At 46.9% G+C, this 16127-nt stretch overlaps 1 protein-coding gene across 1 annotated transcript in view; it reads right to left on the bottom strand.

Moving 5' to 3' along the window:
* vwa10.2 (von Willebrand factor A domain containing 10, tandem duplicate 2) overlaps positions 1 to 13168 on the bottom strand; it is a gene marked incomplete at both ends in the record, with an annotated part of 39240 nt that extends 26072 nt beyond the window's left edge. Inside the window, 4 exons of the mRNA XM_079813216.1 lie at positions 3833 to 3961; positions 4110 to 4203; positions 4445 to 4729; positions 12971 to 13168. Of these exons, the coding sequence (XP_079669342.1) occupies positions 3833 to 3961; positions 4110 to 4203; positions 4445 to 4729; positions 12971 to 13168 (706 nt within the window). The remainder of the gene's footprint in view (positions 1 to 3832; positions 3962 to 4109; positions 4204 to 4444; positions 4730 to 12970) is intronic.
* Positions 13169 to 16127: the final 2959 nt, after the last annotated feature.

The following is a 16127-nucleotide window of genomic DNA, read 5'->3' as shown; positions in this document are numbered from 1 at the left end:
CCGATCTAGCTCTAGCACTGCCTTGGTGGAAAAGGGGTAAATGTGGGGCTCTGGCTCTGGGCTGATGGTTTGCTCAGTTCTCTTTACTGGCTTGTGCATTGGGGCAGGCTCGGACTCACTGTCTGTGGTGGTACCTGGCGTTTGCTCCGTGGAATGTGTGGGTGGTGTCTGTCTGGGCTCTGGGTCCGGAGTGGGGCTGATGATGTACTCTGCTAGGCAGATGGTGAACGCCGATCTGTTGTTCACCAGCACCCACTCCAATCCTCTCTAGGACCATTCACTGGAAGGTGGTCTTTTTGCTCCATGCAGAGTAGTTGGATGGATGGTAGATATTAGGGCTGGGCGATATATCGCATGACATTATGCGCATTTCGTCAGTAAAGCCGGTTCCTTGATTAGTAGTAAATCGCCATCACCTGCTTTCGGATGCAACAGCATTTCACAGAGCCGTAGTTCACTGACAAGCGTAGTTCTCACTGAGAGAAGCATCGAACATCAGGGAAAACAGCTAGTGTGTGAGTTCTGTTTACATTTTCCTCATTTGATCTGTAGTTCAGCTGTTCTTTAGAACGCTGTCTGTTTGCTGTAGTTGGCTGTTTGTTGTAGTCTGGTTTGTTATTGTTTGACCTCGTGCGAACTAACGCGTTTCACTGGGCGTGGCCATAAGCCAGCGTGCTATATAGAGCGTTCATTGTTTACTTTGAGTCAGAGAGAAGCATCGAACATCAGGGAAAACAGCTAGTGTGTGAGTTCTGTTTACATTTTCCTCATTTGATCTGTAGTTCAGCTGTTCTTTAGAACGCTGTCTGTTTGCTGTAGTTGGCTGTTTGTTGTAGTCTGGTTTGTTATTGTTTGACCTCGTGCGAACTAACGCGTTTCACTGGGAGTAGCCAGCTGTATTCAATAACGACATTTAATGCGAGTATAAATTGAGTAGTACTCCGCGGCAGCGGAAGCGGCAGCCCTCGTGTGAAGCCCTCCTCGTGTGAAGACCGAAGAGTGTAAAGACCATTCGGAGTTAGTAGGACACTCTTTGCTCCACTCTAACATCTTGCTTAGACAACTTCTGTCCCGTTTCATCCAGGCCAGCCCGCACCACTCCCTCTGCCCCCTGGCTGTCTGATGTTCTCCGCGAACATCGCTCTGGGCTCCGGGCGGCAGAGAGGAAGTGGCGCAAAACTAAAAACACTACTGACCTGACCCTGTATCAGTCTCTTCTCGCTTCTTTCTCTAGTAACGTCTCCACTGCTAAAACTACATACTATCACAACAAAATACACAACTGCTCTGACTCTCGTGCACTCTTCAGAACATTCTCTTCGCTCCTCTGTCCTCCCCCCCTCCCTCCTTCATCAACTCTTACAGCTGATGACTTTGCATCATTTTTCACACAAAAAACCTCCTCCATCAGCAGCCAATTCTCCGCACCACAAACCGACACGCACATCTCAACAACCATAACACATACACTCCCCTCTTTTTCTCTGCTCTCTGAAGCTGAAGTCTCCAAACTCATCCTTTCCAACCACCCCACTACCTGTCCGCTTGACCCTATCCCCACTCACCTCCTTCAGGCCATTTCTTCTTCTGTTACTCCTGCACTCACTCACATTGTCAACACCTCTCTTCACACCGGGACCTTCCCCACAGCATTTAAGCAGGCTCGGGTAACCCCACTGCTTAAGAAACACTCTATGAACCCAGCACTTTTAGAAAACTACAGACCGGTATCCCTTCTGCCTTTCATTGCAAAGACACTCGAGCGAGTTGCTTTTAACCAGCTCTCTACGTTTCTTGAACAGAACAACCTCCTGGATATCAACCAATCAGGCTTCAAAAGCGGCCACTCAACTGAGACTGCCCTGCTCTCGGTTACGGAGGCACTGAGGCAGGCAAGAGCGGCTTCCAGATCCACAGTACTTCTCTTACTGGATTTGTCTGCTGCTTTTGACACAGTTAACCACCAGATCCTCCTGTCAACTCTCATGAAGATGGGCATCTCAGGAACTGCTCTCCAGTGGCTCAAGTCTTACCTCTCAGGTAGGTCCTTCAGGGTGTCATGGAGAGGTGAAGTGTCTAAGTCACATCATCTAGCCACTGGAGTTCCACAGGGCTCAGTGCTTGGACCACTTCTCTTCTCCATCTACATGTCATCACTGGGATCGGTCATTCAGAAACATGGCTTTTCCTATCACTGCTATGCAGACGACACTCAACTCTACTTCTCATTTCAACCAGATGATCCCACGGTTGGTGTTCGTATTGCTGCCTGCCTAACAGACATTTCTGCCTGGATGAAGGAGCATCACCTGCAACTCAACCTTGCAAAGACTGAACTGCTTGTGGTCTCAGCCAACCCAGCACTTCATCACAATCTCTCCATTCAGCTAGGATCATCAACCATAACTCCGTCCAGGACAGCCAGGAATCTTGGAGTTGTGATCGATGATCAGCTAAAATTCACTGACCACATTACTGCAACAACCCGGTCCTGCAGATTTGCATTATACAACATTAGGAAGATTAGAGCCTTCCTTTCTGAGCAGACCACACAACTCTTGGACCAAGCTCTTGTTCTCTCCAGACTGGACTACTGTAATGCTCTTCTAGCAGGCCTTCCGGCATGCACTATCAAACCCTTGCAACTGATCCAGAACGCAGCGGCGAGGGTGATCTTTAACGAGCCGAAGAGAGCGCACGTCACGCCTCTCTTCATCAGACTCCACTGGCTACCAATAGCCGCTCGCATCAAATTCAAGGCACTGGTACTCGCCTTCAAAGCAACCACTGGCGCTGCACCAATTTACCTTAACTCGCTTGTTCAGACATACACACCCTCCAGGAGTTTGCGTTCTACCAGTGAACGACGCCTTGTGGTGCCATACCAGAGAGGCATGAAATCACTGTCACGGACCTTTTCCTGGACTGCCCCCACCTGGTGGAATGACCTGCCTATCTCAATTCGAGCAGCCGAGTCTGTAGCCATTTTCAAAAAACATCTAAAGACGCATCTCTTCCAGCAGCACCTGACCAATCGAGAATAGCACTTAACATTCTATTCATTTTTCTGTCTGTCTAATTTATAAAAAAAAAAAAATAAAAAAAATAAAAAAAATCCTGTGTGTTCTGTGTTAGATTAACTGAGACTTTTTACAGCACTTGCATACTGTAGCCTCTGACTGTTGTAGTTGCTTCTATTGCTCTCATTTGTAAGTCGCTTTGGATAAAAGCGTCTGCTAAATGACTAAATGTAAATGTAAATGTAAAATGTAAACAAGCGGAGCCATACCGCATTAATTATCGCAGGCGATACGTCCGTGATAATTAATGCGGAATGGCTCAGCTTGTCAGTGAACTACGGCTCTGTGTAGTAAATGCCGCTCCATCTGAAAGCAGATGATAGCGATTTACTACTAATCAAGGAACCGGCTTTACTGACGAGATGCGTTTAACAATGTCATGCGATATATCGCCCAGCCCTAGTAGATATGTTAGTTAGGGGGAAATGGGGGGAAAAGTAAGAAGAACGCAGGGAAAAAATGTACTGTAGTTCTGGTATTCTATTGAGGTGACAGTAGTGATGCGCATGACGAAAGAATAGAGAAACAAAAACAGTTATTATTAAACCAACAACGGAACGGGAGGAGAACGGGAGGAGATCGCAGGAGCTAATCGTAAACACAACCACGAAACATAGATGATACCGGACACGGAACAGATAGAGATACGCAGGGAGAGTAATCAAAATAAGTACGAACAGGTGCATTAAATCAGTAACTAAATAGGGCACAATAAATATAATGCTAATGCATGAGATGTTAAGTTTGCCTACCTGCAGGTTTGGTTGGAAGTAAAAAGCTGAAATATCCTGAAGTTAATATCTTCTGCTGCAGAACCTCTTGGAGAATGTTATCACTGCAGTCTTTTCCAACACAGCTTTTGCATGTTTTTGTATTGGGACCTAGACATCCATCCAAAAACACAAATGTATGTGTGGAATGGCATAATAATAAAAAAAAACTGGTCACTTGCCATGGGTGGACAGATGTAAAGGTTTTTAGATGAATACAAAGAAACTACTTCAGAAACAACTATACAGAACAGTATACCTGCTAGATTGTTGAGAGGAAGGTCAGGTCTGATCAGAGTGCTGAAAGGAGCAGTGCTTCCCAGTTCCACCCAGTTACTGTGGCTATAGAAATCCTGCACACAAAAACACATTTATTCACTAAATTGCACATTTATATTCTCAATGTAATCCTATTTTAGCTTATTATAAATCACTGAACAAAGTACTGTTCTAACCGAACGATACATTTCACACTTCCCTTCAAATTCCTCAAACATTAACAATAGTTAGCAGTTTTTCCTCTGATTGCATTCTAATCTGTTGATTTGGATTTAAAAACATACTCCACACTTCTAGTATGGACTAGCAGCTTACCTGTAAAGTATGACATGCAGCCCCCAGACTGGAGCGAGCAGACAAATATCTCCCCTGTTTCATGCTGATTTTCACTGCAGCAATGCCCTGAGTGATGAGGTCCCGTCCATTTTTGAAATCTTCATTATCAAAATGATGAGCAGTACTTAACTGCTTACTATCAACAGCTGCATTGCTAAGAGAAGTCTGAGAAATAGCCAGAGTGAAAGTGGATATTTTTAATAAGGAGGGATATGAATTTGAGCAGGCTCTCTGGACGGCAGTTGCAGTCAGTTTGTTGTTGATCTGGAAGTGAGGGGAAAAAATGTTAGCTTAGATCCAATAAAATTTTCCAAAAATGTGTATTTATGAAATTTCAAACCTTGAATAACTGCCATTAAATGTATAATAAATATTCATGATAAGAAAAATCATATTAATGAATAAATCTGGTCTTGCACAGAAGAGGATTAAAAGACAAGTTGATTAAAGTCATGTTCATCATCACTGAATATCATGATGATAATCAGATCATCAGTTTACAGGTTTACAACTGGACTTGTTTCTCTTCGTAAGACTACCTGTAAGTAGTTACTTGTAAAAAAAAAAAATTAAAACGTGGATGTATTTATTTATTTATTTTATTTATTTATTTATTATAATTTTATTTAATTAACATTTTATTAAAACGCCATCTTGTCTTATTGTTTTAAAATTAAATGCGTATTCCTGACGCAAAATTTCGCACTTATAAGACATTAAAGTGTGATAAGGTTGCAGGAATCTTCCAGACTCTATCAATAACATTTGTGATTTGGTGTAGATTAAAAAAAAAATTAGACATTTATGATGCTGTTCACTTTATTTAAGCAATTCATCTTGATTTAACACAATTATATCAGGTTTCTGGTTGAAATTGATTCACGTTAAACTGACTTAAAACCATTACTCTTTGACATAACTTGATGTTTTCATTTTGAAATAACATATTTCAATCAAGTAACCCAATCAAACAAGACTTTCACTTCCCATCATGCTTTACAAAGGGGCTGAATTCGGAGAGTAGATGTTTAAATAAAGTGCTATTTGATGCATTTTTAACAACACTGAAAAAAATGATTTGTTGAATTTACTCAATTTTTTATCGTAAGTGGTTGCAATCAATTAATTTTATCTCAATTATTTTAAACAAAAACACATGCCCATAGAACCAAATCATTTTTTTAAATTAAAATCAAAAAACTAAATTTAAATGATTTAAACGAGCACAAATTAATTATGCTTAAAGGGGCTATATGCAACTTTTTCCCCAAAATAAACGTAACAATAGTCTTTTTATTTTACCATTTATGACTCAAACATCTCCTGATGAGCATACTGACACCTTGTCCGCTCACAGTGGGTGCACCGTCTGTATCCTATTTTCCCTTTCGTTCAGTCACTACGACGTACGTTAGTGACTAACGAATGGGGGTTTCGCTTAGAAGCCAATCATCTTCATCGTATTCAACAGCGCCCAATGGCAGTGCCAATGCCATGGGCATGCGGAATTTGCATGCGTAACTCCGCCCCACCTCGTGGGTATATAAGGAAGTACGCTGCGAACATCGCATTATGTTTTTGCTTTGGAGCCAAGAGGATCTCTTCACTCCTACAAGCCTGATCTGAGTCATCGACAGCTTTCGAGACGAGCAGCTTTCCAGAGGCGTTGGTGTTACGGCGCGTTCCAGTGATCATCATACTGCCTGCCTGCTGATCTGCGCAGTGGTCCGCTAGACAGCTGGTGTGTGGTCCCTGGGCGCTTCGGCGTTCTCTGCGAAGCTTCCTCTCATAAAAGAGCTTACACGTGACGCGTCCTTTTCAGGATGTCTCGTCCGTGTACTTCTGGGTGTGGTCGGTTGCTTTCCTCTTCTGATGGGCACGAACACTGTCTGATATGTTTGGGCTTTCAGCATGCTCAGACAGCGTTCGCGGATGAGTCATGTTCTCACTGCGGGAACATGACCATCGCAATGTTGCGGTCAAGACTCCATGACCTTCGTACTGAAGTGAGAGTCCCCTCTACCACACCCCGATCTACTGAGTCCCAGAGGCCCAGTACTTCGGCTGGTGGTCAGGGTGACTTGACGGTTACGGTGTGGAACAAAGCCCCGACGCTCATGCCTCGGGCCACACCCCCGTCTTGCACATTGCAACCCGCGAGTGTTCAGATGCAGATCGCGGGGCCGGCTCCGGCCCCCCCGCGCATCTCATTTGGCGCTCCAGAGGAGGATGCGATGTCGATCACCGCATCACAAGGTGGGCTCGAGTCCTCTGGAGATGACGACTCGGCTGTGCTGCCGCCCTCGGGCGTGCCAGCATTGCCCGAGTCAGATCCAGAGCTGACAGCCATGTTGTCTCGGGCAGCCGCGAGTTTAGGGATCGAGTGGAACCCTCCACCCTGTCCCGAACGCTCAAGGCTCGATGATTGGTTTTTGGGGGCTCGCGCTGACACCCGTCAGTCCTTGCCCTCAATACCTTTCTTTCCCGAGCTGCATGAGGAACTCACGCGGTCCTGGAAGTCCCCGTTGTCTTCCCGTGACCGTTCACTGACTTCCTCCGCCTTCTCCGTCCTCGATGGGGCGGCAGCTAAAGGGTACACTGGGGTCCCTCCAGTTGAACGTTCTGTTGCGATGCAACTGTGTCCTCAGAGCGCTTCAACCTGGCGTGGTGATCCTAAGCACCCCTCCAAAGCCTGTCGATTCACATCAACCTTGGTGGCGAAATCGCACAGAGCCGCGGGGCAGGCTGCCGCTTCGCTGCATGCCATGGCGATCCTCCAGGTCTACCAGGCCAGGATCCTCAAGGACATGCACGAGGGTGGAGTTGATCCGGGGCTCTTAAATGAGCTGCGTGCCGCCACCGACCTCGCTCTCCGGGCGACGAAGGTGACCGCACGCTCCCTGGGTCAAGTGATGTCCACAAATGTGGTCCAGGAGCGTCACCTGTGGCTGAACCTGGCCGATATGCGGGACACCGAGCGAACCCGGTTCCTCGATGCCCCCATATCCCAGGCCGGCCTCTTCGGCGGGGCGGTTGAGGACTTCGCCCAACAGTTCTCAATCGCCCAGAAGCAGACTGAGGCTATTAAGCACGTACTGCCCCGGCGGCCAGCTGCTGCCTCCACCCCGCCGCCGGCGCAGTCAACTCAGTCTGCTCCACGCCGAGGACGCCCTCCTAAGGCTCCCGCCCCTCCCACCCGGTCCAAGCAGCAGCCTTCACCCGGGCCGGGTCGCGGAGGAAGCCGTAGGAAGGCGTCCAAGTCCCCTCAGGCCGCCCCGCGCCCCGCTAAACGCCAGGCCAAGCGGCGCTCCTGAGACGGACGGCTCAGGGATGGGAAATTCTTTCGAGGAGATGGTAGCAGGACCACTCCTTCCCCCGGGGGAGGGCCGGGGGAGAATCCTTTGTTCAGCTGCTGGCCCCCGGGTCAGCAGCACCCTATGTTGGTCAAAGAAAGAATTAACACTCCCATCCCTGAGCCCACAGAGTCCGGTGATGACGGTGCGCGCCACCCACGGGTCCCGCCACTCGCATCCCACTCTGTCGCCAGCCTCCTGGCAGAGCAGACCCCAGTGGAACGCTGGTCCTTCCCTGGTCTCCTCTGTCAGGACGCAGCTGTCAACCGTGCCCCCGCACCGGGACGCCCCACAGCCTCCCATGTCCGGGCCGGTGACGCTGCATCGCTGCAAGCCCACACCGGGTACGTCTGTACACCGTATGACCCCGCTGGTGCAGTTTCTGGATGTCTGGCTTCAGCTTCCAGGGCTGTCCCGCTGGGTCGAGCGGACCGTCAGGCGCGGCTATGCGATTCAGTTCGCACGGGTTCCTCCCTGCTTCCAGGGAGTCCGTTCCACCATGATCGGGGCCAACGCCCCCGTCATGCGAGCGGAGATTGCCACCCTACTGGCGAAGGGTGCGATCGAACCTGTCCCTCCAGCCGAGATGAATTGCGGGTTTTACAGCCCGTACTTCATTGTACCCAAAAAGACCGGTGGGCTACGGCCAATCCTGGACCTGCGCATCCTGAACCGTTACCTTCACCGGTTTCCGTTCAAGATGTTGACAGCGAAACGCCTTTTCGAATGCGTTCGTCCTCACGATTGGTTTGCAGCGATCGACCTGAAGGACGCCTACTTCCATGTCTCCATTTTGCCTCGACACAGACCGTTCCTACGGTTTGCTTTCGAGGGGCGGGCATATCAGTACGCAGTTCTACCATTCGGGCTATCTCTGTCCCCTCGCGTCTTTACGAAGATTGCCGAGGCAGCCCTTGCGCCCCTTCGGCAGCACGGGGTCCGCATCCTGAACTACCTCGACGACTGGCTCATACTGGGTCCCTCTCGAGAGCAGGTTTGCGGACACAGAGATCTGGTGCTCCATCACCTAGCCCGTCTGGGCCTTCGGGTCAACTGGGAGAAGAGCAAACTTTGCCCCGCGCAGAGGATCTCTTTTCTCGGTATGGATATCGACTCGGTCGCCATGTGCGCGCAGCTTTCGAGCGAGCGCGCGCAGTCTCTGCTGACTGCCCTTCGACAAGTCGAGGGCCAGAGTGCGGTTCCACTGAAACATTTTCAGAGGCTCCTGGGGCATATGGCATCTGCAGCCGCGGTAACGCCGCTCGGATTGCTTCATATGAGACCGCTTCAGCACTGGCTACGCGATCGAGTCCCGAGATGGGCATGGCGGTCTGGCACGCTCCGGGTCCCAGTGACTCGGGCCTGCTTACAGACACTCACCCCGTGGTCGAACCTCAAGTTTCTACGGACCGGAGTGTCCTTAGAACGAGCTTCCAGGCATGTTGTTGTGACAACAGATGCATCATCCACGGGCTGGGGTGCCATGTGCAATGGACAAGCAGCCGCGGGCTCCTGGACAGGACCCCAGCGCCTTCTGCATGTCAATTGCCTCGAGTTACTGGCTGTACGGTTCGCCCTGCACCGCTTCCGAGCGTTGCTGAAGGGTCAACATGTGCTAGTCAGGACAGACAACACGGCCGTAGTAGCGTACATCAACCACCAGGGCGGTCTACGCTCCCACCGTATGTCTCAACTCGCCCGCCATCTCGTTTTGTGGAGTCAGAAGCGCCTGAGGTCCCTTCGTGCTGTCCACATCCCTGGAGACCTGAACTGTGCAGCCGACGAGCTGTCACGGTTTCAGCCTCTCCCCGGAGAGTGGAGACTCCACCCCCAGACGATCCAGCTGATATGGGAACGGTTCGGCGACGCACAGGTAGATCTGTTGCCTCCCAGGACTCTTCCCATTGCTCCCTGTATTATTCCCTGACCGAGGGCACCCTCGGCACGGATGCACTGGCGCACAGCTGGCCGTCCGGGCTACGCAAGTATGCGTTTCCCCCAGTGAGCCTTCTTGCACGGGTACTGTGCAAGATCAGGGAGGACAAGGAGCAGGTCGTCTTGGTCGCCCCGCTTTGGCACGGCCAGACCTGGTTCCCAGAACTCTTACTCCTTGCGACAGCCCCTCCCTGGCCTATCCCTCTGAGACCAGACCTTCTGACTCAGAGACGGGGCACCTTTTGGCACCCGCGTCCAGCGTTCTGGAAGCTCCACGTGTGGCTTCTGGACGGGACACGGCAGGTTTGAGTAGCCTTCCACCTGCGGTGGTCGCTACCATCACTTCCGCTAGAGCTGAGTCTACGCGACGTCTCTACGCGTTGAAGTGGAACCTCTTCGTCACATGGTGCTCTTCCCGCCAAGAAGACCCCTGGAAATGCCCGATCGGGTCCGTGCTATCGTTTCTCCAGGAGGGGGTGGAGCGAAGGCTGTCTCCCTCCACCCTGAAAGTGTACGTGGCCGCAATATCTGCCTACCACGATCTCCTGGGAGACAAAAAGGTAAGTCAGCACGACCTGGTCATCAGGTTCCTGAGGGGAGCGAGGAGACTGAATCCTCCTCGCTCTCCTCTCGTTCCCTCTTGGGACCTCTCAGTAGTCTTAAGTGCTCTGCAGAGGCCTCCCTTTGAGCCTTTGCGGTCGGCCGAGATTAAGTTCTTGTCTATGAAGACGGCTCTGCTGACCGCATTGGCCTCGCTTAAGAGGGTCGGGGACCTGCAAGCATTTTCGGTTGACGAAGCGTGCCTTGAGTTCGGGCCGGCTAACTCTCACGTGATCCTGAGACCCCGGCCTGGATATGTGCCCAAGGTTCCTACCACTCCGTTCCGAGATCAGGTGGTGAACCTGCAAGCGCTGCCTTTGGAGGAGGCAGACCCAGCCTTGGCATTGCTCTGTCCAGTACGCGCTCTCCGCGCCTACGTAGACATGACGCAGTGTTTCAGGACCTCAGACCAGCTCTTTGTCTGTTATGGTGGAGAGCGGAAGGGAAGTGCTCTCTCAAAGCAGAGGTTGTCTCACTGGGTGGTGGACACCATTGTTTTGGCTTACCAGCAGCAAGGTCGACCATGTCCCCTTGGTGTGAGGGCACACTCCACCCGGAGTGTGGCCTCCTCTTGGGCTCTAGCGCATGGCGCCTCGCTAACAGACATCTGCAGAGCTGCAGGCTGGGCGACACCCAACACATTCGCCAGATTCTACAATCTCCGAGTGGAGCCAGTGTCCGACTTTGTACTCGCCCCCCCGAGGGGCCGGTAATGGACCACGCTCAGGTGTCTTCGCTTGCTCGCCATTCCACTCCCATGACTGGATACGTGCGATATTTTCCTCAGGTGAGCTCCCCGAGAGCCCTGAGCTCCTCCAGCACTGTCGACGCCGACATCAGTTCAGTCTGCCCTTTCGAGCCCAGACCCTCATGTCCGGCCAGGTGCTCCGTGTGCATGGTTCCCCTCTGGCGACCCCCACACGAGTATTCCCACCGTAAGCCTCCTCAGTGAGCAGGTGTCTTTCCCTTGGCAAGTCCCTGCCACCCCTAGGGTTAAAAATCCACCTTCGGCTGGTACCCTAGAGATCTTCCATATGCAACCCTCAGCGGGTCATATGTGTATTCTCTAAGTCCTCCCTACGGTAGGCATCTTGGCATTCCCTCACTGGGATATGCTTCCCAGTGTACCTTGGTAATCCTGTGATAAGTGGGAGTCCTAGGGCCTTAAGTGGCGGGATCTCACACTTACGCAGGGCACTGGTTGACAGCTGAGTGGCGCTGTTTTACAGGTTCCCCCATTCGTTAGTCACTAACGTACGTCGTAGTGACTGAACGAAAGGGAACGTCCGGTTACGTATGTAACCCTCGTTCCCTGAGGAGGGAACGGAGACGTACGTTTCCTTAGCCACGTCAGCTGTGCTGCCTGGAACGCTAGGAGTTCAGTCTTGGCTCCTGCAGCAGTAACATAATGCGATGTTCGCAGCGTACTTCCTTATATACCCACGAGGTGGGGCGGAGTTACGCATGCAAATTCCGCATGCCCATGGCATTGGCACTGCCATTGGGCGCTGTTGAATACGATGAAGATGATTGGCTTCTAAGCGAAACCCCCATTCGTTAGTCACTAACGTACGTCTCCGTTCCCTCCTCAGGGAACGAGGGTTACATACGTAACCGGACGTTTCCTATTTTCTGGCGGGTCGTCTTTTCCCGTGCTGTCTACACGTGCGGATGTGACGTCTACACCGCTGCGAGAGCGAGCAGAAAATGAGAGCAGTTCTGTTTTTTGGCCACAGGTGTCAGTCGCGAGTTTAAATTTCAGAAAAACGCATATAGCCCCTTTAATTTAATCGGGCCAAAATCTTTTTTTTCAGTGAAGATGAGAAAATGGAGAGACTTTTTAATGCTTAATGTTTTATTATGTTGGTATTTAAAAGGTTTTGTTATGTTAGTGTTTTTGGAGGTTCCCATTGTGGTGAAGTTTAGAGCATGTGCTTGGGGTGAGGACCTGCAAATAACAATTAAAGTTGTTTTAATAATAAAAAACAACTACTTTGGGCATGCCATGGATATAACAAAACCATATGCTGGCTAGCTAATAAGACCTTGTAAAAGGTTTTGTAAATGTTGTAAAAATTGTATTTCACTAAATAAAAATAATCAATTAAATTGGATTACTTTTGTTTTGATTTGTTTTTTATATTCATTTTAGAATAATTAAATGTAATAGTTTTGGACAAAATTAAGAATGTTAACCTGATTTAACTAAATGGCATTGAATTAACCTTACGTAAAAAACTTAAATTTACTGAAATAACCAATTTTAATTAAATTCAACATAACCCAATTACGTGGAACCTGTTGACATTTAAAAAATTAAGTAAATCCAACGTATAATTTTTTGGAGTGTTGGCTATATTAGGTTAGGTTGCCCTAAGGTGGTGGGCTGGTTTTAGCTGGTCTCCTAGGCTGGTTTTAGACACTTTTTTTTAGCTGACCAGGCTGGTTTTAGCTAAAAGATCAGCTAAAACTAGCTTGGCCAGTCTGGGAGACCAGCTTAATCCAGCTACTTTCAGTTAAAACCAAGTAAGACCAATCAGCCTATAGGCTGGTTTTAGCAGGGTTTTTTTGTTGTTTTTTTTCAGGGAAAAGGTTCACGCCCATATTCTTTTCTTACAGGTAGTGTAAAGTCTCGCCCCTGCGCAGCGGCTCCGTCACGGCACACTTCTGCCATCTTGCGGAGGAAAGCTGCCTCAGTGATTTGTTGATGTGTGAGGGATCCATCAGAAGGGAGGATTTTGAATGCTTCAGCCTGAGGGGGCTGAAAGAGAGCCCCCCAGAGGAGAAATACAGCCACTACAACCACTGAAACCATGACTGTTCACAATCTGTGGGAAAATTCATAATAGAAAATTAATCAATTTCTTACAAAACGATACATTTTTATGAAATATGCAATGTTTTTATGGTTCCTGAACCTGGTGAGGGGAATAATGTGTCAAACAACTCAAGAGCTTGTTATCTGCCTCAAAATAGAGAGGCAAAAAGAGAGGCAAAAAATCCCTTTCCAAAACATTTTCATTCAACGTTCCCAGGTGGTGGAACGATCTTCCCACCGCCATCCGAAACGTAGAATCAGACAACATTCAAAAGTCAACTAAAAATTCAACTCTTCCTTGAGCACTTAACCTCATAAAAAATAAATAAAAAATATTTATTTTCCTCTTTCTTCCCTTTTTCCCTCCCTACTCTAGCCTGTGCTACACTGAGCAATGTACACAGACTCAGTATTTCAGGCACTTGTTGCGCTTACTCGACCAATAGCTTCCTGTACGCATAAATGTAAATTGTAAAAAAGCATCTGCTAAATGCATAAATGTAAATTTAAATGTAAATGTCAAAATTACACTACATATGCGCCTCCAAATTTCTGAACAAAACTGTAACATCTCATCATTGCTATCTTTATTCACAAATGCAAAATACCCCCACGAGCAGCTTTGACATTTAGGCCTGGTTCACAGAAAGGGCTAGATTGCCCAGGATTAGGCCTTATTTCAATTAGTACATTTAAGTAGCTTTTATAAATGTTCTATAGAAAAAAAGTGTTACTGGTGTGCATCTTGAGACAAAACAATGGCACTGACGTATTTTAAAATCTGTCAGTCCAAGTTGCTTTCAGTTTAAACAGCTCAAACATGCATTTTAGTCTGAGACGTAAGCCTTATTTGTGAAACCAGCCAATAGCCTATAGCTTTTTTAAACATGCCTTGGAAAAAAAAAGTATAAAACATTTGCGTGAGGCCACCTATAAAATGATTCCTGATAAAATATACAATCCATTTGAATTCTATTGAGAATTTAACACTTAAACGCTATGGAGAAAGTCAAACATGATCTAAAACAACCACATAAACTAAAAAGACTGATGAAAAGAGAAAACATCATTAGACATACATTAGAAAGCTTTTTAAGCTACTCATGACTACCTTCCCTAGAATTGATCAGGTTTTACCTAGCCTATTTGTTGTGGTAAATTTTTATTTTCTTGTTTCTTGTACAACATTTTGCAGCTATAGTTTCTAAATAGGCTGCTATTTTTCTTAACAGATGCTAGAGATTAATAAAAAAGAAAAAAAAGAAAAGAAAAGAAAAGTCAACATTGGTCTAACCCTCATCCTTCCATCGGGTCATTTTGACTCGAAACTAATTTTTTTACTTTCTTTTAAAATCGGAGTGGTCCAAGACCTTAGGACTTTTGTCGCAATTGAACCACGAATGCATACAAAATTGACTGAACTCAAGTTGACAGGACTGAATTTTAAAAAAGTAACAAATCCCTCGGGGCAATTTGACCCATGAAAGAAATGCGAGGAATGCTTCAGTATACACATAGAAAAACCTGCTCTAAATAAAAAAAGACCTCAAAATTCAAACAAAAAAATGCTAAAACTAGTTTGACTTCCCATGCCACATTGAATTAGACATTCTGTCAAACTAATAATGTTTTAGGTGCTTAAATAATATAAAACACATCATAATATCTAACGTAAGCAAGTAATTGTTAGGCTATTTTATTGCAGTTATGTTCCAACTTTGCATGTGTGGATGATACCACAAAAGACAATTTTTGCAAAGCAAACAAATAAATAAACCCCGTGCCCTGGGACCACACTAAAACAGTTCACCCTTCCAACCAAACCAAAACTATGCCCTTGTATATATATATACTACACAACCAGCAATGTCCTCAGTAAATTTAATATTACACAGTCACAAAAAAAAGAATAATTTCTTTACCTTGTGGTAGAGAAGAACTTATTTTCAGGTTCCGTCTGTATATTTATATCCTTTTACATATGACGTCAACGTCTATCTTCAATGTGAATCTTGTAATGCCACATAATAAGTGATAAGAGATTGCATAAATGATTAACAACAATGAAGACAACCTGTTTCCATTTTAACCATAATTAAAAATGACCCATTCAACATACACTTAGACTGTTTATTAAATAAGCCTACAGAAACCCCTAAATAGTAAGGAGGTATGAATGAGAATGAACGAAAAAAGAAAGTAACATGCTTAAGGTCTGTGCAATGTTAAAATCCCTTAACAAACCCACTGTTTGGGCTGGAATGAAGATTGTCTTCATTCCCCCACACCCTGATGGTTTTAAGAAGGATTTGGTCCTTGTTGGTCATAGAACAACATTTCTAACAACCAGTCAGGTGAAGGCTAATGTTAGGGTTATGCTTAGGACGGGGATAGGGACATTCTTATATATCTATAATGTTCCTCCAGTTTAAGGATTAGATCAAGGTTAGGTTTTGGGTTATAATTTGACAGTATTGTTGTTCCAGGACCAGCAAAACCTGCTGCCCCAGGAGCATGCCTGCAAAATCAGGACGTGCCAGTCGAACCTTAGAAATCAAATCAAGCGAAACGGTTTAAATGTCAGATAAGATAATACAGACTTCATTCCCCACAACCTGCTGCTATTAGAAGGGTTCTGCATGGTACTTACAAATCACACAGACTATAATGAAACAGCTTTATTACTGCCAAATATGATGAAGAAAATAAATTGGGCGGGAATGAAGATTGACATTCCTATTCTGTTCTCTTGACACCACTTATGCCTGAACCTGTCTAGGATGGATACTACATACTACTTAATCTAAACAAAGAAAGGATTACATGTTCAGACAGCATATTAGACAGGTAATTAAGATTATGAGACATTTTAATTGCCTGATGATCACAACCTGTGCATTTGAGCTGACTGAATTAGAAATGTGGGACCCACTTTATATTAGGTGGCCTTAACTAC

Source organism: Gobio gobio, assembly GCF_949357685.1.
Source record: "Gobio gobio genome assembly, chromosome: 3".
NCBI lineage: Eukaryota > Metazoa > Chordata > Actinopteri > Cypriniformes > Gobionidae > Gobio > Gobio gobio.
This window is presented reverse-complemented; position numbering and strand designations above follow the sequence as displayed.